We start from the raw sequence: 19,606 nt of genomic DNA, 5'->3' as shown, positions 1-19,606 counted from the left end.
TGCTAGCTTCGCGCTCTTGTGGGTGCTAGCAAGCATGCGAGGTAGTGTTAGGTACCATCAGCCAATCCGATAGGGGCTGGAAGCTATAGTGAACCTCGACTGGTCAATAGCGCTGCGATGTCGTGGAATATTTGCATACAGTTCCGCTTTCCTAAATTGACTTCCCACCTTGTTCACTCTCCCTCGCACATGCTCACATCACACAACGTTCTCTCACCGACTTAGCTTCTCTCTCATTGAAAATGAATGGATTCTGTTGTTTCATCCCCCCTATCAGAACCAGTTAACACCCGAGGTGTTAAGAATACCTGGCGTGGATGACACGGCAGTGGCTGCTTTCCTCAGGTATAACACTTGACTCTTTGATAGGCCATTTGCTCAGTAAGACTTTGCTCATTTATGCAGCATATATATATGTCTTGATGTTTCAAGTTTCAGATGTGTAAAATATTGCGCTTACTCAAAGGATTAGAGAGTAATGTAATTCCTAGCTCGGGAGCATCAGGTGAGCTCTGCTGGTCGAACTGCATTTCTGCTCTCAATGTGGTGCCTATAGGATTCTAGACACTTTTCTAAGTAGGCCATAGTATTAGCCTTCTGTACCTTGCACCAAACAAAGTCTCATTAGACCGTGATTTATAATACATTTTGGTCCTTGCTTCTAGTCAATAGGCATGGAAATTATCATTTTAGCAGACCATTCATTTTATGACGTTCGGTGGGGGGGGGATACCAGTACGGATTTGACCAATGAGATCCGCATTATGTAAATGAGCTAAGAGGGAGTCATGTAGTAAGTAAACGCATTCTCCTACAGCGGGCTAGCAGAAGTATATTGCAGAACCACAGTGATACGGGCAACTGGATTGGAAATCATTGAAGGAAACATTCGCTTTTTATTGTCTTTACCATTTACCAACTCTTCATGGCTGTTTGATCGCAAAGAAAACGTTTCGTTGCAACATTCAGATGTGTTCTCTTTGACGCGAAAGCGGATATTTTACACTTTCCCGGAGTCTGAGAGAAGACGAGCTGTAGGCGCTCAAAATGAAGTACAAAGTAAGTGACTCGCCTCAATGCAATGCAATGAAATTACTTCTCCAGAAATTCTCCGTGATGAGAGTGTAATGAATGTATTGGGTTTGTCACCATAACCTAGCGTAACAACAATATTTTGGCACTTCTAGAATAAACTTTATTGGAAAATGTCATAACAGTTTTTAACCACAAAGCAATGTTCCATAGAGTGAATACAATAGCAATCATCAAGTCATCGTTTCTTTGAAGATAAACAGAGCGTTGAAATGATGGACTGATTATGTCGATGGATGCTGTAACATTACATTGTTGTAACAACATAGTTGTAACAATGTTAAACCGTTATATCAATATTTTGTTGTAACAATGTTACATAAGTAGATTGCATTCAGCCCACCGCAGACTTGGGCTGTCAACGCAGAGATGATACTCTGTGGTCTACTCTTGGTTCGGTCTTTGGTCTCCACAAGTCATACACAAGGATATTGTGAACTACATTGGCATACATATAGGTCCCGTTACTTTCTCTGTACGTAGGCTATGTGGGATTTAAAGCCACACTTAATAACTAACGCAGTGACGTTTGGATCGAGGGAAATGAATAGCAGCTGCTTATCTAAGAATTCTCTCTCCCATGCTTATTCTGAAGGGTGAGTAATGATTTATTATGGGGCAATCAAATGACCATGCGTTGACAGTGAACGCCATTGCACCTTCATCGCGGGTAATAAATAATTGCATCGACTCAGGTTACTTAGTAGCGCTTAAAGGATACTTTGGCGCATTCAATCTCTCGCTGCGTTCTCTCCCTACTGCCCATTCGACCTTGCCTGTAGCATTTTTTGGGAAATACATTTTGTTTACACTCAAGGACTGACGAACAAACGAGACATTCAGTGGAGTGGATTTAACCTTTCTACTTTGAGGGTGTGACCTGTGAGTCCAAGCACTGACATCAGTTCAATTCTGCCTTGTATGGTGGACTGGCCTCAGCCTGTTGTAACATGCAACCCAGTCATAATTCATAAATGTTTCTAGAACTTAGCCTATTCATGTTTTTTTAAAAGCTGCTTAGATTGTATAAATCAATGGACTGCACTGTCCATGAGCTCTGTAAAGTAAGGAGTAAGTGAGATTGCGCTGGCAATCAGGGCCTGTGTCAGCATTAACATAAAACCCTGCCTTGAAGGTATGGGGCTGTCTGTCTCTTAAATCTCAAGCCAAGGAAACCTGGCCTCTGTATAGTTCTATTCTGTCCATTCACCATTAACACGGGCACTGTCTGGAGCTTATGGGAAGATCAACTTCCTACTATGGTATGAGGTTCACAGATCTTCTTGAATGGAATGCTTTTGTCTACTTCACACTATCTGGGGAATGTAGGGCACTTGGCAAGAGAGCTGGCAAACCGTTATGAAACTGGCCGTGCTGTTTGGATTCCTCTGTGGGACTGTACTTACTGAAATAACCACCCATGTGCTTTCCCAGCTAAGTGTTATTTCACTCCATCTTCTTTTCTTCTCTATTGGAGACATGTGCTCGGGTCTGAAGTCTGTTTCATAATACCATATTAGAAAAGCCAGAACTCGCAGCTCTCTCTTGCAAAGCTGTGAAGTAGTTTCCTGGTGATTCAGTAGTATCAAGAGCCAATGACTTCAGTGTAAAGTTAACACCATGCTGTAGAGGCTTGGTTTGGCCTTAATCACGGCGAAAAGCCCCCAAATCTAGATTAGTGGTAGATGATAACTCACTTGGCTGAATTCCACTTCACACTTCTGAGCGCATGGCACATGCAGTCTTTCCCCAAGGGTAGTGATTGCGTCGTCATGTGTGCTATGTGTGTTTGCAGCATGCCTATGTACAGTATGTTGCATTATTGGCCTGGTCTTCTAACCTGGTTTCCTCATTCCTAGAGTAATATAGGGTTTTATACAATGGGTGGGTCTAATCCTGAATGCTGATTGGTTAAAACCGCATTCCAGCTATCTACAAGCTATCTAGAGTAACATAGGGCTGTGTAGGTCAGGGCTACAGGGTTTGTTATCAGGCCTTGTTGGGCTTGGATTGGTATGCTGCCAGCCATACCCTCTGATGCAGTAGACCTATCCTCTCTCTACTCTCCCACTTCCGTCTGAAAGAGCTTAGCAATAATACAGTCAGCCTGCCACAACCAACACCATTCTGCGATAACCTCGCTGTATTACGCAACAGTGCAGGGAAAGGGCGGATGCACACCAGGCTGGGATAGGTCAGTCGCGGACTATCCCTTCACCCTTCACTAAATGGCACCATATTCCCTTTGAAATGCACCACATAGTGAATAGGGTGCACATTTGGGACGTAGCCATAATGTATTTGCTCTCTGCTCCTGAGTCAGCCACTTAGGTTTACAGTTTACAGCCTGCTTCTTGTGATGTAGCCCACTTTATTTCAGTTAAATATTTACAGGACGTTTTATGTCCTCTCTATCAGATGTCCCTATACACTCTTACTGAGGGTGAATTATTCATAGCGCTGAAGTTAAGTATAGCACAACATTTTACGTGGCATCATTACATCATGTAACTACATTATATAGATATGCACGTCAGCTTTGACATTGGTTTTGCACATCGGGGTGTTAAACTAGACATCGGCCAATACCGATGTTGCCATTTTTAGCTAATACCGTCCGATTCCAATATGTTCACCGATATATCGTGCATCCCTACTATATAGTGTGCTACTTTTGACCAGGGGCCAGTCACAAGTTGTCGACTGCATCGAGAGTTTGAGACTATAAGGTTCTATCTGCAAAAATATTATTATTTTCTTCAAAGTTCCGAACCCTCGTCGGTTTGATTTGTGTCAGCAATTTTAATCTGTATTCTTTTGAACTTAACAACATGAATTTAGGTTTTTAGAGTACTATATAGGTAGAGAACATTGAACAGAAAAAGGCTACATCAATAACTACATTTTGACAAAAATGCAGCTAGAACCTTATAGTCCCAAACTCTCGATATATGGAATAGGGCTCTGATCAAAAATAGTGCACTATATAGGGAATAGGGTGCCATTTTGGAATGCATCCTATGTGTCCAAGTAGAGCTTAAGTGGCTGGATCACGTTTGGTCAAAAATAGTATTATATTGTTGCTGCCCGTATGTATCACTGAATGCAAGGGAAGCCAGCGAGCATTTGGCATCCCTTGATTAAAAAAATATACAAGAATAGCCAATCAGCGTTGAGCTAAACTGAGTGAGCTCAAATGTGAATGGTCCTGGCACAAACAAAAAAGTATAAATGGAATCCAATCAGATCACATCAATCAGATCACATCAATCCAGGCTGTATCATATCTGGCCGTGATTGGGAGTCCTATAGGACGGCGCACAATTGGCACAGCGTCGTCCGGTTTTGGCCGGGGTAGGCCGTCATTGTAAATAAGAATTTGTTCTTAACTGACTTGCCTAGTTAAATAAAGGTTACAAAAGCCAAACGTCATTGACAGAACAAAACTCTTGTTGTGTTGTTGTCCTCCGTAGCTAAAATGGTCCCTTTCCTAAATTAGCCATGGATGGAGATAGGGATTTGGACTTGTGGGTCTACTTAATTCTCTGTACTGGGCCAGTGATTATAATGCCAATTCTGATCCAATCATAAATTCATACATTGTGCCTCTGGCATGAGCAGATGGAAGTTCAATATGTAGCTATATGTATTATACTAATGTTAACTAGCTAATCGTTGCCCATGAGAGGAAGTTAGGCTAGCGAGCAAGCATTTTAGCCAGGTAGCCTAGAACAATAAAAACTAAGAGTGTGTATTGTATGTCATAGACCGTTTCGTCAACATGAAAGAGAGGAGGATGGCATTGACGTTGTTTTTTCTACTTACGCACACACACATATGCTATTTAGCTTATGTTGATTGGGCTAAATCTTTTTCGGAATCTTTTAGTGGTCACTGTATTAGACTAAGCATAGGGGATTTTATGATGTTGAGATGTTGAAGTTGAAATGGAGCTGGAATAGTGGAGGCAGCTCCTGTCTTCTTTGCGACTTGCAGTAACTCTAGTGTTTTAAATCAAAAGTTGTGTAAACATTAACTTGCTTGACCATGCTGTAGGTCATGTAACTGTTTGTTACATGCAATATGCTTTGTGGACTTCACCGGACAGATGTTGCTCTCCGGTTTTGTGATGAAACAAAGGTGAGGTTGAATTTATTCAGCCAATGTGTCTTCTTATTGTCTCGACCTTGGGCCTATATATGACGGTGACAAGGCATATGAACTAAGAGGTTATAGAGCAAACAACACAATTATCACAACACAGGTTGTAATATGGCTTTTTTTTCCTGACTTAGCTTCCCAGTTGATTTTACCTACACACCGCTACTGGTCGGTGTATCCGGCAGTAGCCTTTGTCTGTGACATCAGAGATGTTTTCCGACAGGTGGGCAGGTGTGAGGGGAAGGGCTCGGTTTCCATAGGTCCTCTAATGCACGTAATCCCCCCAGGACGAGTCTGTACAGACAGAGACTTCTGGCTGCCTCACTGACTAAGTGAGTAGGGTTAAGGGATTCATAACACGGAAGGGAGGGAGGGAGGACAGAGAGAGAGAGGGGGGGGTTTGTATGACAGAGAGTGAGAGAATGCGAGAGAGAGAGAGCTATATTTATATATATATATATATATATTTAACTTTTGTTTATTTTAATTTAATTTGCTTTGGCAATGTAAACATATGTTTCCCATGCTAATAAAGCCCATTTTAATTTAATTGCGAGAGCGCGAGAGAGTTTGAATGATGTGGCCCTTGGCATTTAAGGGTGTTACGACAAAAATTTGATTTTCTGGGACGAGAGGAAAGGAGACCCCTTCCCACCCTATCCAAAACACACTGACATATACACAGTACACACCCGTCCCATAGTCTTACACCATACACCCCCTTTTCACTGGTTCTTTTGAGACTTACATAACTGTGGCAGAAATAGCTCCAAAACTAGTGAAGAGTGATTCGGTGAACCAAAGTTCTTCTGGGGTGTGTTTTTTTTACGGTCTCAGGTTCCAGGCAGTGATCCAAAGAGAGTGGGGCGGAGGAGAGCGGAGAGAAAACATTGTTGAGCGAGAGAGTGATTGAGGAGGGAGGAGGAGGTTTTCTAATATTGAAAGGGAAAGAAAATGAAAGAAATAGGAAGTGGGTAGGCGGAGGGAGTGTAAATAGAGTTGGGTGTATAGAGGGATGGGGGGTGGGGTGGGGCGGTTGGGTCAAGGAGCTTCCTATGAGAAAAAACATTCTGGAGGAATGTGCAATTGTGCATGGAGGAAAGGTTAGTTAAAAGATGCACTTGATTGTTTCAAGGTGCCTCCTCTCATTGGCTACAAGGGTTGTCCCCTGCCAGGGGGCATACCAAGAGTTCACAGTCTTTTCAGTGTGTGTGGTGTGTGTGTGTGGCATTGTGCAGAAAGAGCTCTTCTCCCTTAAGAATGCCAAGCATTTCACAGGGTGATCCTTTCAGAGGTAGTCTAGCTAGCAAGGCCCCTGTCAGCTTAGTTCATCCCTGTGGAGATTGGACAGCCATTAGCGTGTTTCCCAAATAGCTCCCTGTTCCCTGTATAGTGCACTACTTTTGACCAGAGCACTATAGGCCCAGATGCCATATTCACAAAGCGCCGTCATGTAGGTGTGCTGATCTAAAATTAGGTCCCCGCTCTTATTACTTATGACTTACAAGGCAAAACTGATCCTAGATCAGTACTCCTACTCTGAGACGCTTTGTGAATATGGACCCTGGTCAAAAGTAGTGCACTATATACAGAATAGGGAGCCATTTGTGACTCTGTCTTGATGTCAAACTACAAGGACCTTGTCAGCTGCGAACACGGGGGTCCAGCCACGGGGGTCCACACTGCTGGCATTCTTCCATCTCAGCTTTCACAGCACAATGTCTTGTATACAGTTTTAATATTACAGATAGAATTTGGGTTCTATCAAATTAGTTGTTTGCATAATTTCTACTCGTTTAACTTGGCAAACAAGCAAATATCTTGCTTTTCACAGAGTAAATGTTCTGGGCCGTTTATGGCGGAAGAGGACATTTTATATTTTTGTGACCTCTTTGGGGAGTGTGAAATTGATCGGACAGTGTGAAGTGAATCTAGAGCTCGTTTTCTGTTTCTATGTGTATCGTACGTCTTAGCCAATAGCTTTGAAGGATTATATCTCCAAGGGTAACAAGGATACACTCCCATCCCCTCCCTCCCCCTTCCCTTGGCATCTACTACACCCCCCTTTCCTCTCAATAGTACCCCCTCCCTCTCCAGAGCTGAGACCTATCTTTGAACACATGAATACCGTAACATTAGTTGAGAGTAGAAATAGCTCTGGCATGACTTGCAATTATGTCAAGGACTGCATTACACAATATACTACTAGGCTAAGCCCTTCCGGAGTAGGCCATTCGATACACATTTGAAAGAATATACCCCAGTGTAACTTTCTTATCTTGTTTTCTGTAGTAGAGGGTGTCTTTTGACTACGTGTCCAGACAGAAAGAGAGCAGGGCAGCTGGTGTTGTCGTGAGATGACTAGGCAAGGGGATCCTGGTCTGACTGCAGTAGATCCCTCAGTGCTGCTGCAGGTTAAATAAGGAATGGGGAGGAAACGGAGAGGAGAGCGGTGGACATCGAGTTACCTCAATATGACAATAAACCCAACACTAATGAACTGAAGCCTAAGGGTCTGGAAGACGTTTGTTTTACGTAATAGGCTGTCTGACTCAACTCTGTGATTTTGGTCAGTGGAGCTCTTTAGATGTTGTTTTACTTGTAATTCTGGCCCTGCCCACAACATACAGCTTTCATCTGGACTTTTACTGCTGTCTTGGTGGAATGTTGGTTTGGTGGAAGTTGTGAAATACCTGATACATCAAATTGGAAGGGTTCTATCAACCATAGAAGATTTTACCTTTGATATGTGAAAAGATCTCATGGTAGTCATGATGGCGCCGAAGGAGATGGCAGCCGTTTTACGATCCCATAACCAATTGTGCTATTGTGTATGTATTATCGCGTTATTTGTAACATATTTTGGACATAATGTTTCTGCCACCGTGTCTTATGGCCGAAAGAGCTTCTTGATGTCAGGGCAGTGATTACTCTTCAACGAGTCGGGACGGGAATGATTTACTCCAGACACCTGACAAGGCCCTCATCCCCGTCATTCGCAGGAGGAAAAGATGGAGATATCGTGGACGACGGTCCAAGTACCTTGTAAGGATCCGTCACCGAGAGGGTAATCTACCTTTACCATCGGTCCTATCAACATACAATCAATCGATAATAAAATAGACTAACTATGAGCACGTATATCCTACCAACGGGACATTAAAAACTGTAATGCCTTATGTTTCACAGAGTTGTGGCTGAAGGACAACGTTATTAACATACAGCTGGCGGGTTTTACACTTTTTCGGCAGGATAGAACAGCCGCCTCTGGTAGGACAAGGGGTGCTGGTCTATGTATATTTGTAAACAACATCAGGGATACGAAATCTAAGGAATTCTCAAGGTTTTGCTCGCCTGAGGTAGAATATCTAATGGTAAGCTGTAGACCACACTATTTACCAAGAGAGTTTACTATCTATATTTTTTATAGCCCTCTATAAACCACCGCAGACTGATGCTGGCACTAAGACTAGAGTTCGACCGATTAATCGGAATGGCCGATTAATTAGGGCTGATTTAAAGTGTTCATAACAATCGGAAATCTGTATTTTTGGACACCGATTTGGCCATTTAATTTTTTATATATTTCTTTACACCTTTATTTAATCTTTATTTTACTAGGCAAGTCAGTTAAGAACACATTCTTATTTTCAATGACGGCCTAGGAACGGTGGGTTAACTGCCTTGTTCAGGGGCAGAACAACAGATTTTTACCTTATCAGCTCGGGGGATTCAATCTTGCAACCTTACAGTTAACTAGTCCAACGCTCTAACCAACATTGCACTCCACAAGGAGCCTGCCTGTTACACGAATGCAGTAGAAGCCAAGGTAAGTTGCTAGCTAGTATTAAACTTATCTTATAAAAAACAATCAATCATAATCACTAGTTAACTACACATGGTTGATGATATTACTAGTTTATCTAGCGTGTCCTGCGTTGCATATAATCAATGCGGTGCGTATCGTTGCTCCAATGTGTACCTAACCAGAAACATCAATGCCTTTCTTAAAATCAATGCACAGAAGTATATATTTTTAAACCTGCATATTTAGCTAAAAGAAATCCAGGTTAGCAGACTATTAACCAGGTGAAATTGTGTCACTTCTCTTGCGTTCATTGCACGCAGAGTCAGTGTATGTGCAACAGTTTGGGCCACCTAATTTACCAGAATGTTACGTAATTATGACATAACATTTAAGGTTGTGCAATGTAACAGGAATATTTAGAATTATGGATGCCACCCTTTAGATAAAATACAGAATGGCTCCGTATTTCACTGAAAGAATAAACGTCTTGTTTTCGAGATGATAGTTTCCGGATTCGACCATATTAATGACTTAAGGCTCGTATTTCTGTATGATATTATGTTAGAACTAAGTCTATGATTTGATAGAGCAGTCTGACTGAGCGGTGGTAGGCAGCAGCAAGCTCGTAAGCATTCGTCCAAACAGTACTTTCGTGCATTTTGCCAGCAGGTCTTCGTTGTGCTTCAATTATTGCGCTGTTTATGACTTCAAGCCTATCAACTCCCGAGATGAGGCTGGTGTAACCGATGTGAAATGGCTAGCTAGTTAGCGAGGTGCGCGCTAATAGCGTTTCAAACGTCACTCGCTCTGAGACTTGGAGTAGTTATTCCCCTTGCTCTGCATGGGTAACGCTGCTTCGAGCGTGGCTGTTGTCATTGTGTTCCTGGTTCGAGCCCAGGTAGGAGCGAGGAGAGGGACGGAAGCTATACTGTTACACTGACAATACTAAAGTGCCTATAAGAACATCCAATAGTCAAAGGTTCATGCAATACAAATGGTATAGAGAGAAATAGTCCTATAATTCCTATAATAACTACAACCTAAAACTTCTTACCTGGGAATATTGAAGACTCGTGTTAAAAGGAATCACCAGCTTTCATATGTTCTCATGTTCTGAGCAAGGAACTTAAACGTTAGCTTTTTTACATTTTGTATTGGACTTATACTTTCTTCTCCAACACTTTGTTTTTGCATTATTTAAACCAAAATTCAAAAGGCACTCGCACATCTGAGCAATCTAATTAGCAGGTGCATGGCAACAAGATGAAGGAAAAAGGAAAAAGGAAACCGCACACTGCTCTTGATAGTATCACCGATCTTTAATAAACTTACGTATCGGCCACACGGCCTAGCACTTATTTATTTTTCCTTTGTCTCCAACCCCCTTCGATGTGTAGAACGGATGTGGGAGGGGCTAGGTCCACATAATGGTGCAACTTTCAAAAAATCCCAAAAGCTCTGACGAAGGCCGTGTGGCCGATACTTAAGCTTATTAAAGATCGGTGATACTATCAAGAGCAGTGTGTGGTTTCCTTTTTCCTGCATTATTTAAACCAAAATGAACATGTTTCATTATTTATTTGAGGCTAAATTGATTTTATTGATGTATTATATTAAGTTAAAATAAGTGTTCAGTCAGTATTGTTGTAATTACAAATAAATAAATAAAAATTGTCCGATTAATCGGTATCGGCTTTGGAAAATCATAATCGGTCGACTTCTGACTAAGACCGCACTCAATGAGCTGTATACGGCCATAATCAAACAGGAAAACGCTCATCCAGAGGTGGCGCTCCTAGTGGCAGGGACTTTAATGCAGGGAAACTCAAATCAGTTTTACCTCATTTTTATCAGCATGCTAAATGTGCAACCAGAGGGGAAAAAAACTCTAGACCACCTTATCTCCACACACAGAGACCAAAGCTCTCCCTCGCCTTCCATTTGGCAAATCTGACCATAATTCTATCTTCCTACTTACATGCAAAAATTAAAGCAGGAAGAACCAGTGACTCGGTCAATAAGAAAGTGGTCAGATGAAGCAGATGCTAAGCTACAGGACTGTTTTGCTAGCACAGACTGGAATATGTTCTGGGATTCTTCCGATGTCATTGAGGAGTACACCACATCAGTCATTGGCTTCATCAATAAGTGCATTGATGATGTTATCCCCACAGTGACCGTACATATATACCCCAACCAGAAGCCACGGATTACAGGCAACATCCGCACTGAGCTAAGGGTAGAGTTGCCGCTTTCAAGGAGTGGGACTCAAGGAGCGGGACACTCCTTGAAAATTGAAGCTTATAAGAAATCTCACAAACCATCAAACAGGCAAAGTGTCAATGCAGGACGAGGGTTGAAACGTACTACACCGACTCCAACGCTCGTCGATGTGGCAGGGCTTGCAAGCTATTACAGACAAGAAAGGGAAGCACAGCCACGAACTGCCCAAATGACACGAATCTACCAGACGAGCTAAATTACATCAATGCTCGCTTTGAGGCAAGTAACACTGAAACATGCAGGAGAGCACCAGCTGTTCCGGACGACTGTGTGATCAAGCTCTCCATAGCCGATGTAAGACCTTTAAACAGGTCAATATTCACAAGAACACAGGGCCAGAAGGATTACCAGAACGTGTACTACAAGCATGTGCTGACCAACTGGCAAGTGTCTTCACTGAAATTTTCAACCTGTCTGACTGAGTCTGTAATACCAACATGTTTCAAGCAGACCACCATAGTCCCTGTGCCCAAGAACACTAAGATAACAAGCCTAAATGACTAACGACCTGTGGCACTGACGTCTGTAGCCATGAAGTGCTTTGAAAGGCTGGTCATGGCTCATACCAACACCATTATCCCAGAAACCCTAGACCCACTCCAATTTGCATACCTCCCCAATAGGTCCACAGATGATGCAATCTCTATTGCACTCCACACTGGCCTTTCCCACCTGGACAAAAGGAATACCTATGTGATAATGTTATTCATTGACTACAGCTCAGTGTTCAACACCATAGTGCCCTCAACGCTCATCACTAAGCTAAAGACCCTGGGACTAAACACCTCTCTCTGCAACTGGATCTTGACTTCCTGACGGGCTGCCCCCAGGTGGTAAGGGTAGGGACAACACATCTGCCACGCTGATTTTCAACACGGGGGCCCTCAGGGGTGTGTGCTCAGTCCCCTCCTGTACTCCCTGTTCACTCATGAATGCATGGCCAGGTACGATTCCAACACCATCATCAAGTTTGCTGATCACCGACAACGACAAGACAGCCTACAGGGAGGCCGTGTGGTTCCAGGACAACAACCTCTCCCTCAACATGATCAAGACAAAGGAGATGATTGTGGACTACAGGAAAAGGAGGGCCGAGCACGCCCCCATTCTCATCGACGGGGTTGTAGTGGAACATGTTGAGAGCTTCAAGTTCCTTGGTGTCCACATCACCAACAAACTGTCATGGTCCAAACACACTTAAGACAGTCACGAGGAGGGCACAGCAAAGCCTATTCCCCCTCAGGAGACTGAAAAGATTTGGCATGGCTGCACCATCAAGATCATCCTGACTGTTTGCATCACAGCCTGGTATGGCAACTGTTCGGCCCCCACCCTATTCATAGACTGTTCTCTCTGCTACCACATGGCAAGCGGTACCAGAGTGCCAAGTCTAGGTCCAAAAGGCTTCTAAACAGCTTCTACCCCCAAGCAATAAGACTCCTGAACAGCTAATCAAATGGCTACCCAGACCCCTCTTTTACTCTGCTGCTACTCTCTGTTTATAATCTATGCATATTCACTTTAACCCTACCTACATGTACATATTAACTCAATTACCTTGACTAACCGGTGTCCCCCCACATTGACTCTGTACCGGTACCCCCTGTATGTAGCCTCATTTGTTATTTTACTGCTACTGTTTAATTACTTCTTACTTTTATTAACTATTTTTTACTTAAGGCTTATTATTATTTTTTTCTTAACTTCTTAAAGCATTGTTGGTTAAGGGCTTGTAAGTAAGCATTTCACTGTAAGGTGTATTCCCAGCATGTGACATTTCTTCTGAAACTTGACCCACAGGCTGTATTAACTGAGACTTCCATTTGGTGCTAGAAGACATCATGCCAAAATATCAAGGTGAAATGTATGGCATGTGGTTTGTCCCAGCATGCATTGCAGTTAGAGACAACATGGAATATCATATCCTGTTGAAGGTACAGTTGCCATGCTGTTATATGTGGAGGTGATGATTTCAGTGATAGTATCGCTAGGTGTCATGACCCTTTGTGTGGCGGAATAGTGTGAATCACAGATGAGAGGAGGAAGTTGGTGGGTGACATCTATACTCGGGTTGGATTCCCTCATATCTTGACTGCACAGAACACGGTATGTTTAGCTGTGGTTAATCGGTTTTGCTTCAGCTTTCTAGCAAGATGCAACTCAATCGACTCTGCTAGCTTCAGCCTGGAGTGTGGAGTGTGTCATTTATGGGTTATCTCAATACTGTTAGTTCCAACACCGCTCTATCGCCACACTGAACTAAAAAATACTTAACTTTGTCTTTGGGGATAAAGTACCATCTGAAACCATTAAGTATGCCTCGTTGGACTTTTGACGATAATTCGAACAGCCTCTGCCGCTCTTTCGGTGCATTGCGGATAATGCACGCCTTTTCATGGAGCGCGCCAGAACAGTTCTTCCACTGTTGGGAGAAATGGCAATGCATATTAATATATGTTAGTTGCATGCAAATAAAGGTTGCTTTTCTACCACTCCCAAAACGGAAGCACAATCATGGACTTCGATTCATAGGTGAAGGACTATTATGCCTGAATTCGACCCAACAACAATGAGGAAGTCTGCTGCAGTGTTGAGAGCGGTTGTATGAAACCAATCAGTACGCCAAACAACGTTCTTAACTGTATGAACCAATCAGTACGCCAAACAACGTTCTTAACTGTATGAACCAATCAATATGCCAAGCAAAGTTCTTAACCGTATGAACCAATCAGTACGCCAAGCCAAGTTCTTAACCGTATGAACCAATCAGTACGCCAAGCCAAGTTCTTAACCGTATGAACAAATCAATACACCAAGCAAAGTTCTTAACCGTATGAACCAATCAGTACACCAAGCAAAGTTTTTCACTGTGCCAGCCCGCTCTTAATTTCTATTTAGTTCGACTACCATAGATTCGATGTCTGAACTGTGCGTCATTTTGTTATTGTATTTTTATTAGAATCCCCATTAGCTGTTGTGAAAGCAGCAGCTACTCTTCCTGGGGTTCACACAAAACATAAAACATGACATAAAACAGAACAATAACAGACAATAACAGCTCAAGGACAGAGCTACATACATTTAAAATAAATATATAAATAGAAAAGGTTCTGTACTGACAAGACACCGCGAAGACAGAGATACCTATACGATAGGCCTACAGTCACATCTATCAATTTCATGCTTACATACATATATATCAGTTGACATATACAGTACATACAAGTTATTTAAGTCAGATAGAGGAAGGGCATCTGTACTGTAGTCTGTAACTGGACTTTAGTATTGATTCACTACTGTAGTCTGTAACTGGACAGTAGTATTGATTCACTACTGTACTGTAGTCTGTAACTGGACTGTAGTATTGATTCACTACTGTAGTCTGTAACTGGACAGTAGTATTGATTCACTACTGTACTGTAGTCTGTAACTGGACTGTAGTATTGATTCACTACTGTAGTCTGTAACTGGACTGTAGTATTGATTCACTACTGTACTATAGTCTGTAACTAGACTGTAGTGTTGATTCACGACTGCACTATAGTCTGTAACTGGACTGTAGTGTTGATTCACTACTGTAGTCTGTATCTGGACAGTAGTATTGATTCACTACTGTAGTCTGTAACTGGACAGTAGTATTGATTCACTGCTGTAGTCTGTAACTGGACAGTAGTATTCCTTTACTACTGTACTATAGTATGTAACTGGACTGTAGCATTGATTCACTACCATAGTCTGTAACTGGACTGTAGTATTGATTCACTAATGTACTATAGTCTGTAACTGGACTGTAGTATTAATTCACTACTGTACTATAGTCCGTAACTGGACTGTAGTATTGATTCACTAATGTACTATAGTCTGTAACTGGACTGTAGTATTTATTCACTACTGTACTATAGTCTGTAACTGGACTGTAGTATTGATTCACTACTGTACTATAGTCTGTAACTGGACTGTAGTATTGATTCACTACTGTAGTCTGTAACTGGACTGTAGTATTGATTCACTACTGTAGTCTTTAACTGGACTGTAGTATTGATTCACTAATGTAGTCTGTAACTAGACTGTAGTATTGATTCACTACTGTAGTTTTTAACTGGACTGTAGTATTGATTCACTACTGTAGTCTGTAACTAGACAGTAGTATTGATTCACTACTGTAGTCTGTAACTAGACAGTAGTATTGATTCACTACTGTAGTCTGTAACTAGACAGTAGTATTGATTCACTACTGTACTGTCTGTATACACGTGGCATCATACACTAATGCAAGGAAAAGAAACGTGGCATGCCATGATAGATGGTTGGTAATGTCTACATACAGACTTGTAGGCTACATTAGAAATGTTAAAGTCTAAGTTGTGAGGTGGTATAGCCCTTACTGGCATTAAGAGAATCTGAGAATCTCAGGACGTGAGGTTTTACCCAGTCTCCCTGTGTAATTATGTTATTACAAGCACATTGGCTCGCGTTTAAAGCCTTAGTAATCAGAGGGTCAGCAGTGTGCTCTAGGATCTGTCCAAATGAAGAAATTGCCATGATCTCTGAACTTCCTTCCAGTCCCACTAGTCTGTTTTACCTAGAACCCTTCACAAGGCCCATTTATTCGCTCTGTGTCCCAAATGGCACCCTGTTTCCTGTATAGTGCACTACTTTTGACCAGAACCCTATGTGCCCTGGTCAAAAGTAGTGCACTATATAGGGAATAGGGTGCCATTTGGGACACAACCTTGAACTGGCTCTCACCCTCAGCCTCAGCAGCAGTGTACACTCAGAGGAACAGGCCGTTCATAGTCATCAGGTCCTCATTACCGTCATTACTATAATTATTTTCTATATTTACCTATGGTAATGAGGCCAAATGAGATGTGCTGGTTCACCCGTTCTTATGCAGTATGTGCCACCATCACCCCCGGGCGCACGTGTTACAGTGGGCTGGCCCTAATTTTTACACTAGCAGCCCATTGCTGGGGTTGGGGTACCACATCTGGACTTCATGGGAACATCGGGATCTTCTCACAGTTGGGGGGGGGGCACTTGTTGTTGGGATACTTGTTGTTGGGACTTGGGAGAGGTTTAAATCATTGTCTCTTTAAATGCAGCTAACCCTGCGTTCATAACTAAGTTGGAAGGTGGTATATACCACATATGATTGGGAAAAATCCCCTTGAATGCCCCTCCAAATGTTAATTCCTATTGGGAAACTCGTCTATCATCCCTGAGCTCCGACTTCTCCCACATGCTTACCTACTAAGGAAAGGACCTTGATTAGAGCATTTTCGGCAATTAAACGCAACAACAAAACATTATTTATATAAAGCTATCTATTAACATGTTTTTTTAACACTATTATTTGTTAACAAGTATGATAGCTGCACTTTTAGTTTATGGTTGACACAGCATGCTGGCCATTAGCCATTCCGGCGCTTCTCAGCTAGTTCGAAAACACGTGAATGTCTCCAACTGGTATTTACAACTTCACAACGGGTCATTTCCACCTTCCCACTTGGTTATGAACACAGCACAGGGCTGCTGCTCCCTCCTTCCCATTGCCCTGGGACACAGATCTGTGCTGCAGTGTAGTCGTGGTGGTGAAGTTGGCTGCGGCAGAGGGGGAATTTGGACTGTCGTATTTGTGAGCTCATATACCCAAAGCCACCTTCATTAGGTTGATGTGTACTCTGGAGGCTGAGCCAGAACCACCCAGTGAGCCCTTCCTGAACACTTATTGACTGGGAGGAAAGCTGGGGCCCCGTTCAGTGGTAACGTTACGTAAGGGCTTTTTATTTTCGGTTGGTCAGCAACTCAGTATGCGTGTTCCCACACTCAAATGAGAGAACTGTTATTTGTGCTTCGGCGAGACACACCAGTGAAAAATACCCCTGTTGATATAGAAGTGTGTGAGTCATAGAGCACTCCAGAATGAATGGAAAAGTGTTAGGTCTAAGTTAAGGGGAATGAAAGGGGCTAGACAGCTAGATGTATGTGTGTGTGTGTGTGTGTGTGTGTGTGTGTGTGTGTGTGTGTGTGTGTGTGTGTGTGTGTGTGTGTGTGTGTGTGTGTTTCAGCCTCCAGGTGTGGGTCTGGATAGCTCAACGTAGCACTATTCCACACTTTCTACTGACAACAGCATGAGGCCAAGGCTATATATCACTAGCCAGATGTAGCTAGCCAAGGACAGAGAAACGTGAGGCACATCTCCAACTAGGTCGTGTCAGGGTTTTCTTTCACTTCAGTCATTAGCGTACGTGTCTTTAGACACACCAACTGTTTCTGTGTGTGTTTACTTCTTATCTTAAAAGTCGTATCTAAGTACTGGTGCTGGATAGTAACTCGTTATCAGTTTGTGATGAAGCCACCTGCCAAGCGACGGACACAGTCAACACACTGAAGAATGTTTGTTGTAGATTCCTGGTGGGAAACCTAGGTGATTCATTATCTCTCTCCAACTCTAGTAAACCTTGGTCACCCTGTGTTACCATGCCATTAGGGACGTTAGGTAAGGGAAAGACCAGAAAGCCCCTAGTCCTGATTGGTGTCATGAGAGGCGGTGGAATGCCTCTCTCACCAAGCTACTTAACAGCTAGTTTAAAGATAACTACCAAGTTCCAGTAAGCCTGTTGGTTCTCATCATGTAGAGTAGAGTAAGGCTACATTGCAGCCTAGGAGCCGGGAGCCGGGGCCTCCCAACCCTCTGACAAATGGCAAACACGTGTTTACTGGAGGATAAGGAGCCAGCTGAGTCACCTCGTTATGACTAACCAATGTTTATGCCGGGGATATATGTACACATGCGCTGATTGGTCGGTCACACCGTCTCCAATTACAGATCAGTAGTAGTAGTGTGAATTTGTGTGAGTGGGTGTATGTTTCACCCTGTTCTCTGTGTTCCAGATGATGTGTGTTTGTTAGGCATTTCTCCACACGCTCACTCACCAGACCTCCTAAGAAGTCTAACTTTTGAGCTTATTCACTGTCAGTAAGCAGTGATGACTGCTGGTGACAGACTGTATATGTTGTATTTGTGCTACTCTATTAATGTACTAGCCGTCTTGTGTGTCCTGATTTTACCTTCACCAAGACCTTCATCAAGACCTCTTTCCTTCACCAAGAGCTCTTACCTTCATCAAGAGCTCTTACCTTCATCAAGACCTCTTACCTTCATCAAGACCGCTTACCTTCATCAAGACCTCTTACCTGCATCAAGAGCTCTTACCTTCATCAAGACCTCTTACCTTCATCAAGAGCTCTTACCTTCATCAAGAGCTCTTACTTTCATCAAGACCTCTTACCTTCATCAAGACCTCTTACCTGCATCAAGAGCTCTTACCTTCATCAAGACCTCTTACCTTCACCAGGAGCTCTTACCTTCATCAAGACCGCTTACCTTCATCAAGACCTCTTACCTGCATCAAGAGCTCTTACCTTCATCAAGACCTCTTACCTTCATCAAGAGCTCTTACCTTCATCAAGAGCTCTTACTTTCATCAAGACCTCTTACCTTCATCAAGAGCTCTTACCTTCATCAAGACCTCTTACCTTCATCAAGACTTCTTACCTGCATCAAGAGCTCTTACCTTCATCAAGACCTCTTACCTTCACCAAGAGCTCTTACCTTCATCAAGACCTCTTACCTTCATCAAGACCTCTTACCTGCATCAAGAGCTCTTACCTTCATCAAAACCTCTTACCTGCATCAAGAGCTCTTACCTTCATCAAGACCTCTTACCTTCATCAAGAGCTCTTACCTTCATCAAGACCTTGCTGACCCATTTTGTGAAGGTATTTTTCTGTACCCGGTCTCGTTCATCTATGGGAGAGAGAGAGATGATCGATATCAAACAGCAGGGAGAGACTGCATCTAGATAAAGTGTTTTGAACAAATGGAGGTTTATGGAATCACTCATATAAGGGATCACTTGTTCAGATGAAATACTAGGCCAACAACAATTGAAAATAAGTTTAAAGCATGTCATGTCAGGGTAAGTCCCGGTGGTGCTTCAGACCTGCGGAAAAAAAAACAAATATGTGATTGTGTTTGCAATGTGTGTGAGGCTGAGCTGTTGACACTTGGGCAGGGGTGTCAAACTTTGCACCGAAGGGCTGCACTGAAAATGTGTTGTATTTTCTCACCATCAAAAACACAATCAAAAAGTCCTCTATCCATCATTTTTGGAATTTCCGATGCTCCCTGACTGTCTAGCTTTCATTTGGGTGATTATTAGCGAGCTGGAAAATGTCAAGAAACTGTATGAATGT

General features: G+C 42.7%; 1 protein-coding gene across 1 annotated transcript in view; it reads left to right on the top strand.

Moving 5' to 3' along the window:
* Positions 1-834: 834 nt before the first annotated feature.
* LOC139392356 (enhancer of filamentation 1-like) overlaps positions 835-19,606 on the top strand; it is a 43,464-nt gene continuing 24,692 nt past the window's right edge. Inside the window, exon 1 of the mRNA XM_071140289.1 lies at positions 835-1,059. Coding sequence (XP_070996390.1) covers positions 1,048-1,059 — 12 coding nt within the window. The 5' untranslated portion in view covers positions 835-1,047. The remainder of the gene's footprint in view (positions 1,060-19,606) is intronic.

The sequence above is a fragment of the Oncorhynchus clarkii genome, chromosome 32 (genome assembly GCF_045791955.1).
Source record: "Oncorhynchus clarkii lewisi isolate Uvic-CL-2024 chromosome 32, UVic_Ocla_1.0, whole genome shotgun sequence".
Classification (NCBI taxonomy): domain Eukaryota; kingdom Metazoa; phylum Chordata; class Actinopteri; order Salmoniformes; family Salmonidae; genus Oncorhynchus; species Oncorhynchus clarkii.
The sequence above is the reverse complement of the archived record's forward strand: the minus strand, read 5'-3'. Positions and strand labels throughout refer to the sequence as shown.